Source organism: Brachyistius frenatus, unplaced genomic scaffold, assembly GCF_029030835.1.
Source record: "Brachyistius frenatus isolate BFR_SWC_R1_liver_20210118 unplaced genomic scaffold, ASM2903083v1 Contig_151, whole genome shotgun sequence".
In the NCBI taxonomy this organism is placed as follows: domain Eukaryota; kingdom Metazoa; phylum Chordata; class Actinopteri; family Embiotocidae; genus Brachyistius; species Brachyistius frenatus.
Genome location: NW_027210750.1, coordinates 479,476 through 504,618, shown reverse-complemented (window position 1 = coordinate 504,618; position 25,143 = coordinate 479,476). Strand labels below are relative to the sequence as shown.

Genomic DNA, 25,143 nt, shown 5'->3' with positions numbered 1-25,143 from the left:
CCTCAAAACCTTTGTATTTTTTTATGTACCAAACTGAAATTAACTGTGGAGAATTATTGTGGGAACCATAAAAATAATAATAATAATAATTATGTAATAACTTTCATTACTTAGTTTGTTGCAGAGAAACTGAACAGAAATATAGTTTCTGTGCTTTGTGGGAAAGCAACTTGCTCGTATTTGAGTTATTTCAATTCTTATAGTGTCTCTTAGCTTATATTAGTTCATTATTACGATCATTTATGTATACGTTTGATTAATGTGCTCACATTTTCATGTTTTCCATGTCTTTTGAAACAAGATGATGCATTTCATCCTCAAGTACAATTTTTTTTTTTTTTTTTAAAGTGGAGGAATACAGGTCGGAAATATCAGGAACACAATCGCATCCGATCCACAACTTGTTTGAGATGTTGGGAAACTTCGGACTTGTTTGTTGATGGATGTGTGACGACAGTATGGCTGCAAATTGTTCGTTTCGGTTTTTTCTTTCTGTTTGTTTGTTGTTCTAAGACAACAACAACAACAACAACAACATGAAACCAATAACGTCTTTTGAGTTTGACTGCTCTGATTTATGTTAAACAACCAGGCCAGCAACCACTCCGAGTGTGTCACAGCAGGCAGTTTGCAGCAAAAGAAGATACACGTCTGACCTGAATGTTTAAACCGCTCTCTGTGCACAGAGGCTGCAGGTGGATGCCGCTCACATCCGCCGCTTGTCATGTTACTCAATACCACAAGATGAATAGACTCATATATGAGTGTGCAAGAGGCAGGCGGCAGAGCTGAGTTTGTGAAGAAGTGGTGGTTAATGTGAAGTGAAAGCGGTAAACTGAAACCCTTTAGGTCCTCAACCTCTCTATTGCAACGTAAAAAAAACAAGTTTCGCTGATTAATGATCAAATAAGTGCAGTTTAGCAATAAATATACTTTCTGTTTCATGGGGAAATCTTTACAGCCGAATACAATCTGCAACATAAGTAGTGACGACAGCTGTTGGAAGAATGTTCTGGAGCGAACATGCAGTATTTAATGGTAAAATGTCAGAATAAACGTAAGTCTTCTGAAGGTTGATAATGCAAAAGCTTTTTACAGATGTAAATATTTGTAACCTGTATTCGGTCAGATCTACGTAGGTTACTTTAGTACTTACTTAAGTTTTCCTGTTAATGCAGATTCAGTTGCAGCTGTGACACTTTCCCACCACTGGATGGCGCTTGTGATGCAGAAAAATAAAACCTTAGCTGCAGGGCAATCTTCAGGTCAGCGACTGTTGGTTGTTCACGGTTTTCGAAGCAAGTTGGGTTTTTTTTAAATACAGATTAAATAAACTGCAAGGAACTCAGAGATTATATCTTCTTTAGAAAGATTAATTATTTCATGTTACATATTTGTTTTTTCGTGGCCTTCACATTCACAGAAAGACGAATATTTGTGTGCATGTGAGTAACTGTCAGTCTTGCTTTGTGAGGACCAAATACAGTTTTTGACCATCACAATGAGGACATGACTGAATTGTGAGGACATCTTGGTTAGTCCTCACAATTCCAAAAGAGCTGGCTGATGGTCCTCACATCTACAGAAAGACCAATTTGTGTGTTTGCGCGTGAACTTGTAAATCGCTCCAATTTGAGTTTTTGACCATCGTAGTGAGGACACGTCTGTAAATAAGAGGACGTTTACTCCGTCCTCGCGGCTTCAAAAGTCTTTGTTTGAGGGTCCAGACGTGGATCTGGGGGTCCAGTTTAGAATCAGGTTTGTGTTGAGGGAATTAGTTGCTACGATTGAAGTTAAAGAATTAATTAGGGGACTGCTCTCTGTTCAGGAAAGTCCTCACAAAAATAGAAGTACCAATCGTGTTCTGTGTGTGTGTGTGTGTGTTTGCCCCGCCTCCTCGCTTGGCCATGCGCGTGACGCCGGGGTGACGTCAGCCCGCCACCGCTCGGTCTCAGGTCCAGCGGCCGGTTGGCTTCATTCAGTCCGACTCTGCGCTCCCGGACGGAGCCGACGGGGTTCAGCATGGAGCGGCTCGTAACTTCACTCCAGCCGCCTCCTCCTCCTCCTCCTCCTCTCAGAAACGGACAAACGGCGAGTGAAAGTGTCTCTTTTTTCTTCCTTTTTCTCAGTTTGGATTTTAATCTGGAAGAAATTTGACTTTTTTTTATTTTTTTTTTATTTAATTTTTTTTAAAAAAACGGTTTGAAACCGTTTTCCTTTGAACTTTGTGAAGAAACGTTAAACTTGTCTTAACCAAGCTAACGTTTCCAATAACGGTCCCCAACATTTTATCTCATGGATGCGGGAGTCCCTGTTGGAATATTTTTAACACATTTCCCAACTTTTTTTTAAGGATTTTTGTTTTTTTTCTTTTGGACCAAGTGGACCGTCTCTCATCCCGAAAAAAAACCCGTCTCATCTCCAACCGTTAGCCGGCTTAGCTGCTAAGGATGCTACGCTCCGGTTCGTCTCGGTAGTTTTGTTGTTGTTGTTGTTGTTGTTGTTTGTGTAAAAACTGAAAACAACAATGATTTCGGAGGAGAGAAGCACCCACGTCAATAAACAAGCCCTGAACTTCCCGGTGGGTTTACTCCTCCGCTCCCCCAAGAAGCGCCTGGCCAAGCTGGGGAGGAAACCCAGCAATGGATCGGTCAAGTAAGACTTCACTTTGCTTTAATCTCTTTTTCAGTCTATAAACATTCAATAAACTCCCTGTTGTGTTGTTGTAAGCAGATATTAAAGGATATTTTAGTTTTTTTTTAATGTTATATATATATATATAGTGTTAAACAACAAGTATAACTGCTCATATTTAGATGTAATTTGGATTATTTTGCTTTATAATTATGTTATATTTGTTTTACTAAATTATATATGTATATATTTTTTTTTTATCCTGCTTAGACGATATCAGAATGTGTTTTTAACTGAAGTGTTTGAATATGGATGACTTTATTCTTCATTTTATGGAAAGAAGTTTGGATCATTACTGTTCTGACTATTAGTTTTGCTGCAGTTTTCACATTTCATTTTTTTTTAACTTAAATGTCATGTGGTGGAGAAAAAAAAACCAATTTCACCACTTGGCGGGAAAACAGTTGTCTGTCCCTCATTAATATTTTAAATTTATATTTTGATTAGTAAATTGGAGGAGGGAAAAAAAGTTATTTGAATAAACTTAAATCTGTTATTTGTCGTTGGTTGTGATGCTTTCTGTTGATCTGAGTTGAAATGATCCCTTTAATTTCTCCCCAATTTGAATGATGAGTCAATTAATCCAGAAGTGAACCGACAAACTTAATTTGCAATGATTTTGAGAATCGATGAGTCGTGTTTCTCAGATGGCAGAACTGTCTTACGTTGAAGTCTTGTCCTGTTTCTTTTCACTGGTTTAACCGATTATTTTATTTTTATTTCTTACAGTTTTTCACATGTTTTACAGGCAAAACAAAAATGAATTGATAAAATAATCATGGAAATGTTTGTCACAGCCCTAAATCGGCGTCCGCTGTGAGACACCCGACTATATTTCGTGCCACAGAGGCCACGTGTATCGCGGCTGAAACGCTCACCGCTCTGTCCCGTCTCAGGTCCAGCAACTCGGACAGCACCGTCCGCTCCACGGAGAGCGCCGGCGTCCGGCAGCCGGCCAAGAGCAAAATCCGCCGGCACAACAACCGACTCTCGACCGTCTTCAACCACAGCCCCAACCTGCGGGAGGGCGGGCGGCGCGGCGGCCAAGCGGCGGACGGCGGCACCCTGGCCGGAGACTCGGACGACCCGGCGGAGCTGTCCAGCCAGATGTCCGTCCCCGGCATCCTGAAGATCTTCGGCAGCGACATCTGTCAGGGGACCAACTACAAGAGCGTGCTGGCCACCACTCAGTCCAACGCCAAGGAGCTGGTGAAGGAGGCGTTAGAGAGGTGAGAGGTTTCCGTGATGAGATTTCTTCTGAGGAATGAATATTTTCTGATGACGTCACTTGAGCTCTCTCAAAACCGTGAGGGAGACCATTTCCGTAATAAAAAAAAAAGTGACAACCCCCAACTCCCACGATCCTCCTCTCTGAACTCCTTTCCTTTTTTCGTCGTTTCAGGTACTGCCTGGAAAAAGAAGACGCCGGCGACTACGTGCTGTGCGACGTGATCGGCCAGACGGGCGGCGACACCCAGTGGAAGAGGGAGTGCTTCAGGGTGGTGGGCGACGGCGAGCGGCCCCTCATGCTGCAGTCGCTCTGGAAGCCCAAGGAGGGCTTCTCCAGGCGGTTCGAAATCCAGCTGCGGGCCAGCGTCGAAGCGCAGAGCTTGAAGGACAGAGACACGGTCACGGCAGGTACGGCTCAACACCTTTTCTTTTTTTTTCCTTTCCGGTGACGTGAAGGCACCCGGTGACCCCGACGTCCTCCCGCCTGGGTAATCAGCCGCTGAGTCTCCACATGGGGAGCCTTTATTCTTGTCTCTTATTGCTGGCTAACAACCTTCATTGTCCGGCTTATCACCAGCTAGAACAAGGAGGGCGGAGGGGAGGAGGGTGACGGGAGGCATGTGAGAGAGGTCAGGAGGAAACAAAAGCTTTTGCAGTGAGGAGATAGAGGAGGTCACGGCGGCCCGGCTCTTATCTTTGTTTTATTTCAAGGGTCCATCAGGTTCCCCCCGACGGAGCATCAAGGCGGCTCCTCCCACCGGGTCCGTAACGTGGCCTCTCTCGCCCGCTCTGTTCTTTCTACCAGAGCTCACTTCCTCCTCTGCTGCCCCCCCGCCCTCCCCCCATCCCCACCTCCTCCCCCCACATTGACTTTGGCACCGAGTTTGTTGTGGTCCTCATCTCCGCTACTCCGCCGCTACTGTTGATGCTGGCCTTTTTTTTTTTTTCTGTTTTTTTTTTAATCAGAGCTCGGTCCCATATAAATATACTTTTTTTTTTTTTAAATTGTTGCTGTGGCGTCTTCATAGTTTTAACCAGCCTGGATTTTAAAGGAATAGTTGGACCAAAAACACGTATTCTCTCTTTTTGGTAAATATGAAGACTGAAAACCGACCGAAGGTAACAAAGTCATCCCGCCTGCACGCGTGAATTTAAACTTTTATACTTTTATGTGTTGTTTTAAGCTTAAAACAAGAAGAATTCGTCATTTTACTGGAAACTCTGAGCTGTTTCCGCCCAACCAGCGAAGACGCAGACACACAACCGTAAAATACAGCACAAAAAAACCAGAGTAATTTTTACACTTAAGTTTTGGTACTTATTACAGTTTGCTTTTGTTACCGTGAAACAGAGCTGGGCAGCTTCTTTTTTTTTTTTTTTTTACTTCATACGAACTGTTCAGATATCAACCAGCTGTCAGAAATCGAGCGTTTCCCACCGTCAGTATCAGGAGCCGGCACATAATCAGCATCGGAAATATCACAATTCAGAGGCGTCTGTTGGTGAAGCCCTTCATCGGTTTCTCGTGGCTCTGCAGTGCAAGATTCACCCTCCTCCTCCTCCTCCTCCTCCTCCTCCTCTAACTGACTGACTGACTGACTGGAGTGGAGGGGGGAGGGGCTGCCCTCTACCTCTAATTGGCGTGTTAGGCACCGGGCCGAGTCTGTCACGGCGGTGCTGAACAATGTGGAAAACACCCACTTCCACAGCTGATAAGAGCAGCGGTTCACAAATAAAAAACACAAAACATTCTTTAATTTTTTTTTTTCATTTTGGGGATTTTGAGTCATCGGTCAGACAATACAAACAATCTCTGCCTTTTACTGTGAATTACGTGCATGTCACAGGATCTCGTAGCCAATCGGCATCAATCAAAAACAAAAACCCTAAAACGGTCATCCGGGTCCAACTTTAACTTTAACAGGTCATTTATTCATGATGTAAATAACGCACTGGGTAACTCGCCGTCTCCTCGTCCGTCCAGGCATCAACGCTCAGGCCCGTAAGCTGCAGAAGAGCCGCTCCAGGGTGACGTCCCTGTTCGTGGACGGCAGCGGCGAGGACGCCGACAGCCTCGGCTTCTGGAGGAGCCTGAGCGAGATGGACCTGTCGGCCATGGGCAGAGAGGCCGGCCGGGCCCGGCAGAGCGCCCTGCGGGAGGACCCCGAGGCCGAGGCCGACAAGGAGGTGCTGCGGCTCGGCATGGAGAAGGAGGAGACGGAGAGCAGCGACGACAACGCCACCCAGTACTCCATCCACCCGCCCTTCGACTTCCCCTACTTCCTCCTGCTGCAGGGCTACAGCCACAGACAGGTGAGTTACTCAAAACCCAAAAAATGGATCAAATCAAAGCTGAATTATTCCAACATAATTTCGAATTTGCTTGTTAACTAAATATTGTTGAGAGGTCTTGAGTTTAAATAACCACCGATGGAATATCTGTACGTTTGGGACAAAAGAAGACATTCTCGGGGATCATAACGGAGATTTTCTACATTTTCTGCCTTATTTTTATTTGATTTTCTTGTTTGATAAATTGAGGTTCCTCCGACTGACGATTCGACTCAACGATCGTCACGTCGCCTTAAATTTCATCAATACTTTTGAACATTTGATTCTTAAAAAGCACTTTATCTTTTCCTTTTCCGTTATAGCGTGACCCGCTGTGAATGTTTTAAATGAACATTTTGTTTGTTTTTCAAATTTATCTGGGAAATATTTGCCTTTAAGACGGGAGAACTCCCCATTCAGAGCTCACGGCGTCCTTGAGCGCCGGCTGGCAGCGCGTCAACGGGCCGAGGCCGACGCGGGCTTATAAACCGCATCAAGGTGGAAACAACAACATGAGATGTGTTGGATTGAACGTCTTAACGTTAAGAAGGAGAAAATCCCACGGTCAGAGGAGGAGAAGGAGGAGGAGCAAACGCCTGCGAGGTGTGTTCGGACCAGGTGAGGCCATCCGGGCCTCCACACCAGCCTGTCTGTCGTCAGGTGCCAATGAAAGGATCGGACGTGGTCGCCATGGCTACCTGCCCGGGGGGCGAGGAGATAACCCCCGATTAAAGACACGCTATGGAGAAGGATAAACTCCACAGAAGCAACCCCCCCCTCCGCCCCCGCCCAAATACATAAACATTAGAAACAACTGCTGCGCTGTAATCAACATACCAGCGTCCTCGGTCGGGTTGTTTTAAACTTCTTTCCACGATGTCACCCTGCACTCGTTTTACACTGTGAACCGGAGAGGGCAACGCCTGTGGCTTCAGCACCAATCCCAGGAACAGGAAGCTCTTTCTCAATGTTTTTTACCGCCCCCCTGCCACCGGAGATTGCTGACTGTGCAGGATGCTGGTAGCACCAGGCGAGCTCCTAATCTTACTCCTGACAATCGGTTGACCCAGAAGGGAGAGGCGGGTCTGTCCTGTATCATGAAACAGGAACTGAAAGATGATGTTTGTTTTGGTGTGGGGCTGCTGTGCTTTTTTTTTTGTTTCGTTTTTTCATTATTGACTGAATGGCAAAGTTCCCCAGTTGGAAAGCAGTTTCTATCGTATAGAAAAACAATATAAGTGTAATATCAAAACACATCCGTCTTTAAATCAATTAATGAACTAATCTTTACAGCTCTGCGGCGATTTGAGCTTCAGCTTTCATCGAAGCGCCACGAGACGTCCCCAACGACCTTTTTTTGTACGAAAGGAGACGATGATACGCTATCATCGCCGCCCACTAAGAGTCTTAATGCGGCGACCCCGAGGTCACGGACATCACCGACGTCTCGCTCAGTAAGCCCTTTCCATTCCTGTCTCGCCGCCCGCTGCCAGGGCAGGTTGTGCCTTGTCTTTTTTCTTCACCGCCGGTTTTATCCCGCCGCAGCTCACACGCACACCGCTTGGTGCGTTTCCAAAATGTTACACAAGGAAGTGAATCCCGTCCTGCGCGCCCGCTGCCGTTTCGGAAACAGCGTTCGCGTCAAAAATACGGAATTAAAACGAAGAGATTAAGTCGATCGGAGGTTCTCACGGCTTCTGGCGACGCTGGTGGGAATTAGTCGACTTTTTTCACCTCGTAAAAGACATTTGAGGGGAATTATGGGAAATTTGGAACGGAATTTTTTTTTCAGCTTTTCATCAGTCGTTTCTTAGTTTCAGCTTTGTTGTAAGAATTTGATGCTTTTCTACATTTCGTGTGATAACAAACAGTTTATTGCTGGATTTACACTTTACAAAAATATTTTCACCCATTTCTGACCTTTTATACACACAAGAATTAATGGATTTAACAAAGTTCTCAGGGGAATTAAGGTAGATTTTGATGTCTTTTTTTTATTATTTTTTTTTTTAGCTTTTTATCAGCCAAATGATTAAATATTTCTTAGTTCCAGCTTTGTTTTAAATTTCGCTGCTTTTTCTATATTTCACGTGATAATAAAATGGATATTTCTGAAACTAAAAACAGGACATTTTCACCTGTTTGACACCAAAAGATGAATGGATTTACCTTGAAAATAAATGGTAGGTTTATGGATGATAATTTTACAAGACAGTTAATAAATACGTCCTTTATTTTTTCCAGGATTTCGTGATCTACCTGATGAGCGGGACCACCACCATCTTCGGCTGCTGCAGGGAGCATTGCAACGGCGAGGACGAGGAGCGGCTGAAGGTGGACATCCTCCTCTTCGCCCCCGATGTGCTGCCGCAGCACTGCTGCGTCCGACGCCTGGACTCCAGCCACCAGACCTCCGCGGGGGGGGAGCGCAGAAAGACGCTGACCATGCTGAAGCCGCTCCACGGCGCTCCCGTCACACGGAACGGTTTCCTCCTCAAAGACGAGGTGGAGCTGAACCCGGGAGATCTGGTCGGCTTGGGAAAACACTACTTGTTCATGTTTAAGGATCCGACCGGCGCGTCGCCGCACGCCCCCCCCTGGATGACCCGCCTCTGCCCCAGCTCGGACTCCAAGGCGACGTCGTCCCCCTGCTCGTCGTGCGGCTCCTCCATCGCCATGGAGACGCTCCGGGGGAGGCCGTCGCCTCCTCGCTGGAGAGACCTGGAGGGCGTCGAGGCCTCGCTGAGCTACGAGCCGGAGCAGGAGGAGCGGGTCCTGCAGGAGATCCTGCACACGGTGGACCCCGGCGGGGACGAACACAAGCTGACGCCGGCGTTCCTGCTGAGCCTCTGCATCCGGCACTCGGCCTCCGCCTTCGAGCTGACGCGCTTCAGGCAGCTGCTGCTCCGGATCGCCGGTCAGATCCAGCTCGTCATGTGGGTAAGGATGAAACTCTCCCGGTAACTGCGGCGCTACGTCCCCCCCCCCCCACACAGTGGGACTGTGAAGTAATCGAGTGTTTACTGATGACACAGATATCTTATTTATCTGTTCTGCCTCTCAGGAGAAGACGAAGGAACTCGCTGCGATCCAGCCAGAAACGTGAGTAGACAAAGTCCCAGAAATATGTGACGATGAGCAGCTGCTTGCCTGTGATGACGGATGAAACCTGAAACCTGCAGTCTCACCGTCTGAAAAAACATTAAACAGACAGAAAACAATCAGCTTTCTTAAATCCAGAGAATTTCACACTCTCTCTTCTCCAGAAACGAGACACGGCTGATCACAAAGCTTACAAAAACAAATGATTTCCAATCATGATTTGGTTGCGAATCAGATTGAGTCAAATCCATCGCCCGCTCCTCCTCAGTTCATCCAAACACGCTCACTTCGGGCTCCAAAAAAACAAGATAGCGATGGCCAAAAAAACCTTCAGAACAGCAGTTGATAAACCAATGGGTGATGTCAGCATTAGTCAGCCGCTTGGTTTTTAGCAAGCAGGAGTGCGATGACTTTGACTTGAGAACGGAAAAAGCAAAAATCCTGGTGGGAAAATAACATTTTGCTGATTTGATGAAATAAAACAGGAAGTTGAATTAAAAAAGAGTTCACTCAAAGGTGTATTTTATATAAAAGAAATTACCACAGATTACTGAGGTAACTGTCTGTTGTCACAACAATCAGCACGTCGGCAGTAAAACATGATAATGGGGGGAAAAAAAATCTCCTCGAATATCTCGTTATGTTTAACAAAAAGTCCAAAAACGACAAATATTTCTGTTTGAGATGCTGAAATATGAAAATATCAGGATCTAAAAACTATTATCACAATAATCGCAGATCATTGTTCTAAAAAAATTGATTAATCGACTAATCAGCCAGAGAAAAAAACATGTTTTTTTTTTTCTGTAGAAATGGGTCATGTGTTCAAACTTCTTTGAACACTTGTTATAACAAAGATTTCTCATATTTAGTCATTCGGGGGTTTGTTTTTCAGACCCGTTTCTAATCACCTCGTCATGGTATTTTATTTATTTTTTGTCACATCAGGAGCTCCGGTGACGAGGCGCCCGAACACCTCCAGCTGCTGAGCATGGCCGAGCTGATCCCGGGTCTGCAGCCGCTGGTGCTGTGGATGGCCAACTCCATCGAGCTGCTGCACTTCATCCAGCACGAAGTCCCTCAGCTGCTGCCCTGGAGGCAGGACAGGGAGGACGAAGGTGGTTCATATATCCGTGAAGCTCACAGCTGCTGGATCTGCAGCGTGTGTGTGTGCGTGCGTGACCGAGACGTCTTTGTGTGCTTCATCGCAGGTCTGCTGGACTCTGAGATGTCGTCCACTCGGATAGCCTGTGAGGAAGCCATGACGGTCCTGGAGGAAGTCATCATGTTCACCTTCCAGCAGTCCGTCTACTATCTAACGAAGGTGAGGCCCCGCCCCCTTCGCATTAATACGAGCAGCGGCCCCGCTCCTGACCGGTGACATCAGCGCGTTTCACTTCCCCGCATGACCTGAAAAAATCAGTCACACGTCAAAGCAGCGCTGTGTAAACACCATATTCTGTTTTCATTGAGGCAGAAAACACGATCGCAGAATGGAAACAAACTCTCGGTTCAGGAAAGAGCCTGAGACAGAGGTGGCATATCTTTTCCACTGACTGGAATATAAACACACACAATCTCATCTCTTAAGGTTACCGTGGTTTCTTTAACAACAAAACACAACTCTCCATTTGGTGAGAAAAATCTGAAGGCCTTCTTTAGAGTTACAGGACATTTGCTCTTTTTCAAAACAACTGGTTTATATAGTATAACAACTTTAGTGTCATTTAGATAAATTAGCCGGACCTTGGCATTAAAATGGATCTTTATGCAGCCTCCGAAATAACAATATTAGAGTTGAGTCAAGGCTTCCATAAAAATGTGAACATTATAACCTTCAGGAAGGAGGATTCATTGCAGGACTTTTTGTGTATGACTGCAATAGTTATTACTGCCAAATAAAACTGTCAGCTAAGTCAAAGTCATTTTTAAATGAATTATGCTCATCTAAAAGTAAATATCAGACGGGTCTTAACAGTATAGACCAGCAGCTACTGGTTAAATATGTGTTGAGTATCAATTTGTTGTTGTTCACATAAAAAAAATAAAGCTCATTCAGCTGGTTTGGGTGGAGCTCAGCTACGTGAATAAATGTTACTTTTTTTTTTTTTTTTTTTTTTTTTTTATCAAAATAGCTCTTGGAGAAAACAGGTCGGAGACCACTGACACAGACCGATCTAAAACATCTTGGTGAAACCGAACGGTTAAAAAAAAACAAACAAGTCTTTTTTAGCGTGAGAAAAATCCAACATTTCCAGCAGACTCTAGATTTTGCTTGTTCATCGTGTTTGTGTTTTTTTTTTAAACAACAAACCCCAGCGCAACCATAAGTAATGGAAATAAAAATGGGCCGCAGGTGGAGCCTTGAGGAACACCACATAATACAGCAGCAGAGATGTAATTTATTCTACTCTAAGGCCTTATAAGGTCTTTAATCTGGACACGCTTGGAGAGACAGTCTGAAAATGCATCTCAGTACCCGTGTGTGTGTGTGTGTGTGTGTGTGTGTGTGTGTGTGTGTGTGTGTGTGTGTGTGTGTGTGTGTGTCTGTCTGGGTTGGTTCTGGCACATACGGATGACCAACAGTCAAGTCTGCTGTTTTACAGTCCAACATGCTGAATTTATGTGACTCCTCCCACGTTTGAAGTCGCTCATTAAAGCTGTCTGGTTTATGCTGCGTGCAGCGTGGACATTTAAAGGCCCGTCCGCCTTCATTTTGAAGAATTGTCATTGAGCATGTGCAGAATTTGACACTGGAAAATCGAAATGAGGAGATGTTCTCCGTCTATTAAATATCAGTCAAAGAGTTTATAACTCAGTTTGGAGGAAGTGTGAAACTCAAAGCCTCGGATGAACAAAAACACTCCAAAAAGTGGATTTTCAGTGAAGTGTGAAGACACTTTGTTGTTCAGCAGTTAAACTTTGTGGATTACGGAATGATTTTTAACCGGATTCAAGTGAAACGACGTCTGGGATGTCGGCGGTATTTAAACAGGAGAGGCTGTGGAAACGCCGCCACCCTGCACGCCGACTGTTTGAGGAAGGAGGGGAAGGAAGCAGGAACAGCCTGCGCTCTGGGTTTGTGTACTCAGGCATATTTCCAGCGAATGTTTTTTTTTTTTTTTTGTGCTACAAAACTGTCCGTGCTCAAAAAACTAAAAAAAACAAACAATACCCTGCATGTTATTCAATCTGGTAAATCCTGAAGGAGTTCTTTGTCACTTCTGAGGCTTTTTTTTTTGTGTCACGACACTAACTGGGATTTCTCCTTTAATCATCCGACGTTGGTGACTATCTTTTTCTGCTGGAGAGAATGGGAGGATTAGCGGCTCGGGGCCGCAGTCTGTTTCCTGCAGAGGAAGAGCGAACTGTCATCAGAGAAACACTCAAAGAGGAAGGGAGGAGGAGGCAGTCTTTCTGTTCATTTCCTGTGAAGTATGACTGGACGTGTCCATGCATATTCGCTTCTTCTTTTTTTTATTTTTTTATTCAACCTCAGACTATATTTATAACTAGATTTGTGGGTGTTAGTGAAACGATAAGATCTCGGGTGCGTATTTTAAAAACAAACAAAAATCCTCTGCCGTCTCCATGGCAACAGATCATCACCTGCAGATTTCACTGTACACTCTCAGCTGACCTGTTGTCTCAGGCATGCGGGGGGGGGGGAGGTTATTGCGACCTTTTTGGCCTCTTTCAGTTTGTCTGAGGTCATTATCTTAGTCACCGGTGTGTGTGTGTGTGTGTGTGTGTGTGTGTGTGTGTGTGTGTGTGTGTGTGTGTGTGTGTGTGTGTGTGTGCGCGCGAGACCCGGCGGTTGATGTCATGCCCTGTGAAACAATGGCAGAGCTGTGTCATACTGAGGAGTCGCGATAAGAGCCGGCAGCGAGGTGGGCCGGCGGTGAAACAGCTCGCAGGATGATTCTGTACCGTTTACTGTATATTCGGGCTGAAACGTCACAATCTTCACTTTTAACGGTCGCACGAAGGGTCACAGAGAGCTGGATGTTCACGGCACGTGGAATAAACGGCATCAACTGAAATGGGGGAAGATTCCCATAATTATAAAAAAATCGGAATTCGATCAGCCTGAAAGAGAGAATCGAGCTTCTGTACGCGGTTTCCGAGCTCTCTGAAAAATCTCCCGGGTGTAGTGAGATCTTCATATTCAATGTTCCCAAGTCAGAAACGGTAATTACAATAACTTCAACGTGACCTGAAGGCAGCGCAGATGACGGCAAACAGTCAAACTTTGCAGCTACACAGACGTAACGTGAACTCAAATTAGACACTTCGAAACTCCTTATTTACAGTTTTTTAGCATCTGAGCTGCAGTTGTAGTCATCGGACGGCGTTACCCGCTCCCCCACAGACGTCCTTTGTGTCGCGGCACTCAGGCTTTTTCCTCCAAGTTTCCTGTGCGCTCTCCGAAAGCCTTTTCCTCTCATTATGTCATTATGTTCTGTGCGCAGCAGAAACACACGGGCTTCTGACTGCACGATCATTAAAATCAAGTAAAGCCATTTTCTCTCTCTCTCTCTCTCTCTCTCCACAGAGTATGTACTCGGCGCTGCCCGGCCTGCTGGACGGGAACCCGTTCTCGGAGAGCGGTCAGCTGCGAGTGCCCGACGGGCTCGGCGGGATCCTGGAGGTCCTGAAGGAGGTGCTGAAGCTCCTCACGGCCTTCCAGGTGCACCCGGACATCTCGATGCAGCTCTGCGCCTACCTGTTCTTCTTCATCAACGCGTCGCTGTTCAACGCCCTCATGGAGAGAGGTGAGACCTCCGCTTCGCCGCGAAATACCGCGGAGACATTCGTTAGTTCCCGGAGGACGAATATATAACGACGCCATCGGTGTCTTTTCATCTCGCTCCGCAATCTTAAGTTGTTGTTGTTGTTTTTTTAAGTTGAAATATCTTCACAACAATTTGTTGATTGCTGTTATAAATTTGTCACAGATTCATAATCCCCCAAAACGAATCAGATTCCCGTCAGCCTCAGTTGCACTTTGTGTTTAGTAAATGTTAGCATGCTAACGAGCTAAACTGCTTTAGTGAGGATAATGCAGTAATTAAGCGTGTGCAGGATTATCTATTCACGCTCTTTATTTTAAACCTATTCCCTATAGTTTTGGTGTGCATTAGCTAATAAACTACATTTCTATATTCTTAATCTATAAATTCTGTCATTTTATATCGAAAGCATTAGCAATGTCTTTTTATATTTATTCCTACTTTGTCTTTACACCGAATGAAATGCGCTCCACGAGTCAACTTCCCCTCGATAATTGTGTCGAGCCTCAAGTTGCCCATCGATTATCTCGCCGGACACTTTCTCTTAACTTGACACCGACATGTCGCTCAGGATCCGTCGCCGGGTTCTTCCAGTGGTCGCGGGGCGTCCAGATCCGGGCCAACCTGGACCTGCTGATGGACTGGATCCAAAGCATCGGTCTGGGCGACCTGGCCGCAGAGTTCTTCCAGAAGCTCTCCGCCGCCGTCAATCTGCTGGCCACGCCCAAAGAAACGCTGCTGCAGGTCGGTGGACGTCCGTCTTCTCCTTAACCGTTAACTAACAATGCCGTGAAGGGTGAGAACAATGTCGTCTGTGCTTATCGTTATTGCTTTATGGTTATAGCACCCCTGAGAACAAACAAGCTCCACTCACAATGATTGACATTAGATGGAGGAAGTAGCTCCCGGGAACAAAAGTAAACACTGTAAAAAAAAATCATGACATCACCGTGCCGTTTACTTCAAGTCATGTGGGCCTGAGCGTCCTTTCGCCTCCGATCTTGTTTATTTAAGCGCTTGAGTGGAGACATCTTGAATTTCATACCCTCGATGTTCGAGATTAACCTCCCGCATCACTCGAACGAGTCTGTATATAAGAGAGCAGCTGGTTTCCCGGCGCGTTTTCTTCTACTTTGTGCTCAGCCTTCGCTGTTGCTGCAGAAGCTCGTCGACTTAACACCTAATCCGTCTTTAAGCACAGCGCTCTCTTAGTTACCCATTCAAATCTTGTTTACACTTCGTAGCGCAGGAGGAAGCTGAGCTCTCAATCTGTTTGACTCATTAAAAGTAAAACCAGCAAACACAATTACACACTTATGACTCATGAGCAAGCACACAAGGGCTTATGCAGAAAAGGTCCCCCCGGACCCACGAAACTACAAACCTTTTCCTGATTGCCAGGTTTTTATGGCGCGGTGAAGTCCCCATGTGTGTAAATACATAACCACATGTCTTCGTGTTTTTATCTGCAGTGCGACTCCAACATAGTGACAGTGATGGATTACTGCTAAATGAAAGGGGACGTTGCTTCAGGACAGATAGGCAGATTCATTTGGGAGGAGTGGGCGTGTTAGGGTGTCTGTATATCTTGTCACTGAATGAGTGAGGGATCCACATTTGGCCTTTTAATCGTCCCGAAGCAGCAACTTCCCTTTCAAAATAAAAGCCTTTGTTCACAAAAATGTTTCTCTCGTGGTCCAGCACAAGTCCTAGATTTGGAGTTCGTCTTCTGTTTCCCAACGATGGGATCGCCCAAAAAAATAGTCTGCACGTGAGGCATTCAGGGGACTTCTGTAACTTGTAGCTACAGAAAAATAACCTTCGGTTCCGCTCTCCCCTCTTGAAGTGCACGAGCGTGCAGCTTGCTGTTTACGGTTATTGTATATTAATAATAGAGTTAATTGTTTAGCTTTTTATTGGAGTTATTGATTAAGAAGAAAGTTTTTTTTTTTTTTTTTTTTTTTTATAATTTAGCTGTTTGGAGTTTGACAACACAACTTATTTTATAATAAACGTGTGTCAAATATGAGGTGTAGTTTTTACACTGAGGTTGGCACCTGTTGTTCGGTCCCAGTGACTGGTCGTCGCGGCAACCTGCCAAAGCTGCCGAGGGGCTCTTGTCTCGTCTGTGTCGAGGGATTGGATGGTTTGCCGGTTTTAATGCAACACACACACACACACACACACACACACACACACACACACACACACACACACACACACACACACACACACCCCGACATGAGGTCACGTTGTGGCTGCTACAAAACAGCACACACCCTCCACAGAGTTTAGATTTTTCCATCTGGAGTTCTGGGCTTTTTAAGAAGCGAAGTGGCTTCGCTCTGGCGCGGCCGTAAATTACACACAGAGAGGGATGTGGCGTCGCTTGTTTTGCCAGCGACACAACATCTGGGGAGTTATTTTAGGAGAGTATAGCTGCTGCCGAATCTCAGACATAACAAAACGGTGGCCGTTTTTTTTTTTTTTTTTTTTTTTTTTAGCGTTTCTGTCGTTCGTCAGCAGAATGTAAAACTTCACGCGGCGTTGAGCTCGGCGTGTTCGTCCGCGTCCTTCAGAGGAGGGCGGCGACATTTAGCTTCCGGTTCCTGTCGCGGGCACGCCTGGGAAAAACCGCTCACGTCCACCAATTCAACTGGAAACGGTCCGAACGAGCTGCGTAATGTTTGCAGTGTTTTCACGTGAACGGCACGCCGCCGGGCGACTCACCTGTTTTCCCATCAAAAGGATCAAATATTAGCATTGATATTAGCATTAGCATCAATAGCATAGCGATGACAATCATAGTTCACCTGGAGGATTTTCACAGCACAACCTGAGAGGATTAGATCGATCACTTCTCACCAACAGCACGTGTTCATGAAATGAAATCCAAACGCTCACCTTGTGTTTAAAAAGCTGCAGCGGGACTGTAATCACCCAGGCCTTTTTTGCTTTTTTTTTTTTTTTCCCATGAGGCTTTGTGCTGCCACATCTGGCCCCGTGGGCAGACAAACTGTTTAAACATCATCATATAATTGGTTTGAAATACTTTGCCTGTGAATGAGAGAGCAGCAGAAGCTGTTTAGAAAACAAGCATGATGGGAAAAGTGTTGTTTTCTGCCTCCCCGTCGTTCTCACAATGACTCCAAAGAGCTTTTCGTGGCTTTCGATCCAAACCGTCCGTCAAAGGGCTTTTTACAATCCTGCATTTTTTTTTGAAGTTCATGTTTCTCAGCGTTCTGCTTTGTCTCTGTTGTGCGTGTTGTTGTTGTTCTGCGGGTCCAGGCGTCGTGGGCGTCTCTCCGGACGGAGTTCGCCGCTCTGAAGCCGGCCCAGCTTCACCACATGCTTCGGGAGTACAGCTCCGTCAAGGCCTGCCAGGCGGGATGGACACCGCCGACGGAGGACGAAGAGGACGTCTTCAGGACGGGTGAGCGACGCAGACGGAAACGTTTAATTGATCCAGTAAAACAAAACAAAAATTGCAAAATGAGAGAATTTGCTTTTTCTCTCTTTTTTTTTTTTTTTTTTTTTTTTTTGCCACATATGATTTTAGATTTAATATCAAGCAATGTTAAAGACGTCAGTTTGAGTTCTGGTTAGTTGTGATGCTTTTTTTTTATAATTAGTTGATTAATCATAATTGATTATAGAAATAACTGTTCAAGACGATTCTGTCTCACATCATCCGTTCGGTTAGAAAATAAATCTTTTAACGTATCTGGATTCATTTTGTTGTCATGAAAGTAAAGTCACAGGCTGTTTGTTTTTTTGTTTTTGTTTTTTAAATCCACAAAGTCTATTTAAACGTTTGTAAAACGACCGATCTGTCGTCTCCGCTCGGTGACCTCGCGTTCGGTAAACCGCGGCGACCCGATTCGTTGGGCAGGAATCAGAACAACAGCTCACATGTTCAAACTTGACTTGAACACAAGACTTCATGATGAATAACAGAGAAACGCAACGAGTTGAATAACTTTATGAAAAAAAACATGCTGAAACTAGAACTCTGCGCCGCCGGATCCTGTTTTATTATCATACTCGTTATATCCTCTGTTGTTTGTCATCAAGTCGTGCAGTTAAATGAGAAAGTTCATGTTTGTTACATTTCCTGTTAGAAATGATTTGAAGGCTGTCACCAATAAATTAGAAATACTTTTTAAAATCAATACAAACATGAATGAATTTTGTGAAATAAAAAAATGCATTATTGTGAAAAGGTTCCTCAATATTATACAATAATATTATTCTTTCTGTATTATTTTGTTTTGCATGAGGTCTTTTTAAAAAGTCTCCATCAGCACCAGTCCTGGACTTTATTTACTGCTCTTAACGAGGCGCTGACCCGAATACAGCAGCTTTACTTTACTTTATTTTACGCCTCCCCTCCCACTCTTCATCCTCTTCCTCCCCTCCGCAGCCGACATCCTGGAGAGCTTCGACGACCACCCGCCGCTCATCCTGCCCAGCAGCACCTTCCACCTGGAGCTGGACAAACCCACCGTGGAGCCGTCTCTGTTCGAGCAGCTCGTCCGTCTGCAGGAGTTCGTGGGCCGGCTGCCCCGCGGCGAAACGCCGGCCGAACCCGACGCGGACGAACAGGTAACGAGCTCTCTGACCCGAGGAAACGAGGAGCTTTGATGTCTCTCACATCTGTCGTTGATTAACGCCGTCCTGCCCCCCCAAAACTGAAGGCTCTCAGCGGGACGCCCGCAGACGGCCAGTCTGCGACCTCGGCCTCCGTCGGCCTCGTCCGGGATCCCGCCCGCCAGGCGGTCTCCGACCCGGCCGAGTCCGACCCGGCCGAGTCCGACCCGGACCGTGCCTCCTCTGCGGAGCCGGATCAGGCCCGGGGGGGTCACGGTGACCTGAGCAGCTGCGAGGCGGTCCTGACGCAGAAGCTGAAGAGCCTGGAGCTGCAGAACGCCCTGCCGGGACAGGCCGACATGGGCTACCACAAGAGCCTGGCGCTGGACCCGTCCTGCCTGCTGACGCCGCCCAACACGCCTCAAGGGATGGAGCTGTCCGAGCTGGAGGCGGATCTGCAGGAGGGCGCCCGCCAGCTGAAGAAAGGTAACTGAAGGCCAGAACCGGACAGAACATCTGCACAGTATATATATACGTATGTATCTATATATATACATGTATGTATATATATGTATATATATATGTTGTTAATTACACCTCTCTTGCATATTATGTAAAACATAAATGGAAACAGTCAATGAATCGACTGATTGAGTAACTGATCAATCACACAATCTCAATATTAGTAAACTGAATACTTTTGGGTTTTGTTCTGTTGGTCTGACAAAGAACTTTCTGGGAAGTGATAAGAGACGGTTTCACTACTTTATAGCCCCCCCCAAAAAAACAATAGTAGATTTAACTGAATGAATAATCGCCACATTAATCAATAATGATAAATATTTCAATGTTTCCTCTAGATTTAAAAAGTTAGACATTTTAAAAATGTTTTCCTCTTAAAGCCGCAACCGACAGCTGAAATACGTTAAAGTTGAAACCTGACGACGGCAGGTGATAACGTTGAGCGAGAATGTGCTCGGAAACCAGGAAACAAAGGAGGAAAACAACAACAACAACAACAAAAAACAGCTTTTGAAACGGCCCGTTGAGGAATCTGTTTTGATTCCAGCGACACACGTCTGGAATGAAGTCACCGGCAACTCAAACCCTCGTTTCACCTCCTCCGCCGACGGACTTAAATCTATCAAAGGGAGGTATTTAGCGACTTGACCTCGCTGCATATTTGTCCCCAGCGGTTCCGGGTCCACATCAGCCGCCCCCCCCCCCCCCCCCCCCCCCCACACACACACACACACACACACACACACACACACACACACACACACACACACGACATGAAAGAGGTGGAGCGCCCTCCCTTCATCTCGGACCGACTCCGCAGGTCAGGAATTTCAAGTGGAAAGGCTGAGCGAGGGGGCGTTCACTGTGCGGAGGAAAAGAGGGCTTCCTCTCCCACCTCCTTATTGTTTCTGGACGCCTCCAGTCATGAGGTCATCTGCGAGGGAGGGAGGGAGGGAGAGAGAGAGGGGAGGGAGGGAGTCACCGAGAAAAAAAATCAAACCCCCTTCAAAAATCACATTTGAAAGTGGCACACTTTCTGTGTAAGGAAACTAAAACCGTGTAATTATCTATTTTTAAAACTTTTTTGGGGGGGGGGGTGTCTGAGCATCTGGATGTGTGTTTCTAATTGGCCGTGGCTCGACGTCCGAGACCCGCAGACTACACGAAGATACAAGACGTGACGGCTCCTCTGGTCCTAAGCCCCGCCCCCCTCGGTGTTAGCAGATAGGCAATAAATGGAACTAATTTTTTTTTTTTAAATAAAATCAACGTACACCCAGACTGTATATTTTGGGATCAGAAAAAAATGAAGATATGTATCTAAGGTGTAATACCACTGAGGGGTCGCTAGGCAACCAAACCTCTGGCTCCAATAGACTCCAATTCAAAACAAAGTCAGTATGTTTTCCACAGGTCGTTATGGCTCCATATTCATTCACATTTTTAGGCTGATTCCTTATTTGGTTTTTAAACTTCAAAGCTCAGTCGGTGTCTAACGAGCGTTTTCGGTCCACAGAGCTGAACGCGTGCTCTTGCGGTTCAACCTGCGCTAATGCGCTCGCTAACAGGACCCCCCCCCCCCCCGCTGTGATTGTGCGCTTTGACTGAAGCACTTTAAGCTGCAGGATTTTGTTGCTCTTAATCGGATGTCTTTACTCTCATTGGTTGTTTGTCACTCTGTTGTTTTCTCTCGATGCTTTTTATCAAGAGTAATTTGCTTAAACGCTTTGAGGATTACGCTGAAACCGAAGCCATCTGGCACGTTTCTCCGTCCTCACTGGAAGCACATCACAAAGTTGAATCTGCACAATTTACTTCTTAATTAATCAAAGGGAAAATAATCTGCAGCTATTTTGATGAACCGTTGATTATTTGATTGACGTTTTCAGCTTCTCAAATATAAAGATTTACTGCTCGAACTATTAACTGATTCATTGTTTTTTTTTTTTTTTACGTCCTGTCGGGACCTTCCGCCTCGACCCTCCATGCGCGTCCAGCACCTCTGCGGGTTTTCGGCTCGCGGCTGATGTTATTTTCAAAGTTTGGTATAATCCTTTAATCTGGCCAGAGGGAGTCACAGAGAGGTGGTGATGTCAGGAGAGAAAAGAGCAGCGGCCGATCCATCATGGGAATTTACAGTTGGGTTGGTGCGTGGAATCTTAATCGGCCCGCGGCATTGTTCGGGGCAGGTCCTGCGTGGGGGGCAGACAGGCTGCATGTTGGGAAAAAGGGTGTGTGTGTGTGTTGGGGGGTGGTGGGTGGTGGGCTGCAGGGGTGGGAACAGGTTTTTTTTTTTTTTTTTTTTTTTTTTTGGTACTGTTTGGTACCTACGGAGGCAGATCGGGGCCAAAAGTTTTGTAAATTTGTAAAAAAAAAAAATGTAAATGAAAAACAAACAAACGTAAAACTGAAATAAAACAACGTATTCAAACTAAAAGAATCTGTGAGAAAATGTTTTTCAACTTCAATCTAATTTTGATTCAATTCTGAAATCAAATTGTTTCAGATCTTTTTTTTTTTCACTTCCATGTTGTGATTGTAATTTGTAATCAAACTCTCGCAGATCCACAGTCTGTCTTCACACCTCGTTGATCCGCCGTGTTTCTCTCTCTGTGTTCGTTCAGCCGGCGGAAACGCCGAGAAGAAGAAGACGGGAAACGTGGAAGCAGAAGAAGAGCGAGAGGAAGTGTTCACGGTGGAGCTCCGCCGTGGGCCTCACGGCCTCGGGCTGGCGCTCGTAGACGGGACGGTACGACGACCTCTTCCTCCTCCCGTAACACCGACGGACCCTTCGCATCTCTCGATTAATCACGTTTTTCTTTTTGTTTTCTTTCCTCCTGTGTTTTTTCGTGTGTCTTCGCTCAGAAGACGGCGCTGAGATTAAGCGGCATCTACGTGAAGTCGGTGGTTCCCGACTCTCCGGCCGCTCGGTGCCAGAAACTGAAAACGGGCGATCGCATCCTGGCGGTGAACGGCATCAGCCTGGTCGGGATGGACTACACCACGTGGGTGCACGCGTCGCGCTCAGTCGGCGTATTTAACATCGCGCGCGGGTCCGATCTCACCGCTCGCTCTCTCGTGTTTTTCCGTTTCAGAGGCAGAGAGCTGATCCGATCGCTGGGAGACTCTCTGAAGCTGCTGGTCGCCACCATCGACTCCAAAGCTTCGGCTAAAGCCAAATCCTGAAGGACGCGAGGTTCATCCTGAAGGACGCGAGGTTCATCCTGAAGGACGCGAGGTTCATCCTTCCTGCAGCATCCCAAGTCAGTATTTTATCCTCACAGGACGGACAAAGAGGAAACGCACACTTCCTGCTTCATACTTCAGGCTCAGTGTGGAAGACGATCAGCCCGAAGCCGCCGTGAAGTCACGCCGGCCGAACGCAGATTGTTGGGCGTTTTTCTGGCAGACGCAGGGTGGAAGTTTTTCTTTTTTTGTTTTGCTGTCTCAGCTTTCTGTCTGGCCTATAAACAAACTTTGCTCCGCACCCGTTAAACGCAAACAACCAGGCGTCTGCGGTGACTCCCGAGTTGTTAAACGTCTCATTTGAAACGTCTGAGCGCTTCGTTTTTCTGTCCGAAGAGCTTCGTCGAGCCGCGTCTGGATTCAACTGGAAATCATTTTTAAATTATGTTCATATTAAAACAAAAAAAACAACAACAACTGTGAACTTGTATATTTTACACTGCAGAAAAAGATCCCATTTTACCCAGTTAGTTATTAGTCTGTTAGAGTTATTTAAAAGTTCAAAAGTAACTTTATCTTCGGGACGACATCGAGATATTCTGTAATATTAAGGTTTCTTTTTAAAAAGAAAATTGCCAAACCAAAGACAATGTGAGGATTTTCTCGGTTGTTTTTCATTGTGGGACGACTGTATTTTAGTTTCTGGTTTTTTTTGTCATACAAATGCTGCGACCTCGAAGTAAATGTCGGGTTTAACCACAAAATTCCCGCTTTTAAACGAGTCGCGCTGTTTGTGGTTCCCACGGTAAAGCCAAGCGCTACCGTGAACAGTCCCGGCTGCGGGCTGCACTTGACGGTTATTTTCAGTATCAGTTTTCTTGATTCATTGTTTTATGAAACAGCAGAAAACATTCCTTCGGATTTCTTTGGAGCACAAAGCAGCGTCGTTAAATGTCCCGTTTGTCTCAACAACCGTCTACAACCAAAGAATATTCAGTTTACTTTCATGTGAGATGAAAATAAAATCCCCAAATTCTCATATTTAAGATGAAGTAGTTGAACATTTTGGCTTAAAAATGACACAAAATAATACATTTTTATTTCTCCTAACAAATCAGCTGATTGTTGCAGCTTAACAGGGAAAGCAACACAGTTTAAAGGAGTTTCTGGTTGGAATATACTCCAGTGTACATATGAAAATAAGAAGAGACACTTTGTCGTGATGTTCCTCTGCTGCCTCTGACGTGTTCGGCAGGTTTCACGAATCATTAAAAACATCTCGGCGCTGATTTATGGAAAAACACCTGTAGATATTTGTCACGGTATTTTTCACCCTCCGTTGTAAAAACAGTGTTCAAACTCTCTCACTATTCTGTTTTGTAATATTTATATTGCACCGTATTTTTTTTGGAACCGATGGAATAAATATTATTTGGACTTTGAAAGACTGGATGTGGATCTCGTCCTCCTGCCTGGTGGAGCGGGGGGGGGGGGGGTGGTGATGCTGGGTGTGTCGGCCGCATGGCACGCTTTAGCGGCCGCTGTTTATAGCCGCTCTGTGGTTTCCACTAGCCCGGCACTTTTCCACTGACTCCGGCATGGCACAGTTCAGGCCCTGTGGCCCCGCCCACTCCCCCCCCACCCCCCCGCCTGAGGCCCCGGGTTAAAAAAAAACAACAACTTCATGTCGGTGTAAAGTTTGCACACCGACTGGACTCACACCTCTGGGTGTGTGATTAAAGTTGCTGAGTGTGAAGCTCCCTGCAGCTCTCTGACATTAATAAGAGCTTCAGCTGGTCCTCGTTGTTCACGACGTTCAGGCTGAAACTGCAGCTCAGAGTTCAACTTTGTGGAGAAACGTGAATTATTGAAAGCATAAAAATGACTTCATGTGTTATTAATTATGTTGTGGTCTTTGTTCAGACTGCAAAAAAAAAAAAAAAAACTCCGATTTGTTCCTCAGATCCGATCTTGAGGACAGACTGTTGCTTACAGCTGAGCAGATCGGATTCTGTGTGTCCGAACGTCACCAACATATCTGCATGGGTTGCCGTGGTAACCACGTACACGCAAGCCAGCAGGACCGTTGTTCTCCCGTCGGTTCGTGAACGGACGGTACGAAGCAACGACTTCGGATTTTCTCCGTCGCCATCTTTGCTAGTTCGGAGCAGGAAGTGACCATATTTGGACAAGCTGAGGAGGGGCGGGGGGAGGGGGAGCGGCAGATCTGATGATATTGCGTCCCGCCCACCGATAGCCGTAACCCGACTGCACCGGAGGCCTGTCAATCAAGCAGACCGAGAACTCCGGCAGAACCGACCTGGAAGTCTCCTGGACGGCTTGAAGTCACGGCGCTGCTTCGGGATCAAGAGTCCGGAGTGAACCGGAGTTATTGTTGACGTCTGTACCTCCGAGTAAACAAACCTCTCCAACTGCTGGGAATAAAACAATGTGGCTGGATTGTTGGATTTTGTCCGATCGGCACGAAGACGGACAGTTTGTTTCTTTTCTTCATCGTCGGCCATTAAAACTCAAATGTCATTCCTCCTCAAAAGAAAAACAATCGCAGCGGCTCCACCTGTCGACGGCGTCTCCGAGCTGCGTTTGTTTGCGGAGCTGTCGAGGCTGTAATTTTGGTCGCGTGGACGCAGTAGGTCTGGAATAACTCGGCCCGGTCGACCTCACACACGCAGGT

General features: G+C 45.9%; 2 protein-coding genes across 2 annotated transcripts in view; one reads left to right on the top strand and one right to left on the bottom strand.

Annotated features, from left to right (window-relative positions):
- Positions 1-2,487, bottom strand: part of sstr3 (somatostatin receptor 3) — a 56,763-nt gene extending 54,276 nt beyond the window's left edge. The window contains exon 1 of the mRNA XM_069716078.1: positions 2,482-2,487. The gene's annotated coding sequence lies outside the window, so the exon portion shown is untranslated. The remainder of the gene's footprint in view (positions 1-2,481) is intronic.
- On the top strand, positions 1,997-23,893 carry radil2a (Ras association and DIL domains 2a). The gene is made up of 16 exons (XM_069716060.1): positions 1,997-2,655; positions 3,591-3,923; positions 4,097-4,332; positions 5,909-6,237; positions 8,500-9,195; positions 9,320-9,357; positions 10,306-10,475; positions 10,569-10,681; positions 13,913-14,132; positions 14,722-14,894; positions 17,439-17,583; positions 18,574-18,755; positions 18,848-19,226; positions 21,887-22,011; positions 22,128-22,267; positions 22,358-23,893. The coding sequence occupies exons 1-16, from the start codon at positions 2,528-2,530 to the stop codon at positions 22,446-22,448; spliced, it is 3,498 nt and encodes a 1,165-aa protein (XP_069572161.1). The 5' UTR covers positions 1,997-2,527; the 3' UTR covers positions 22,449-23,893.
- Positions 23,894-25,143: the final 1,250 nt, after the last annotated feature.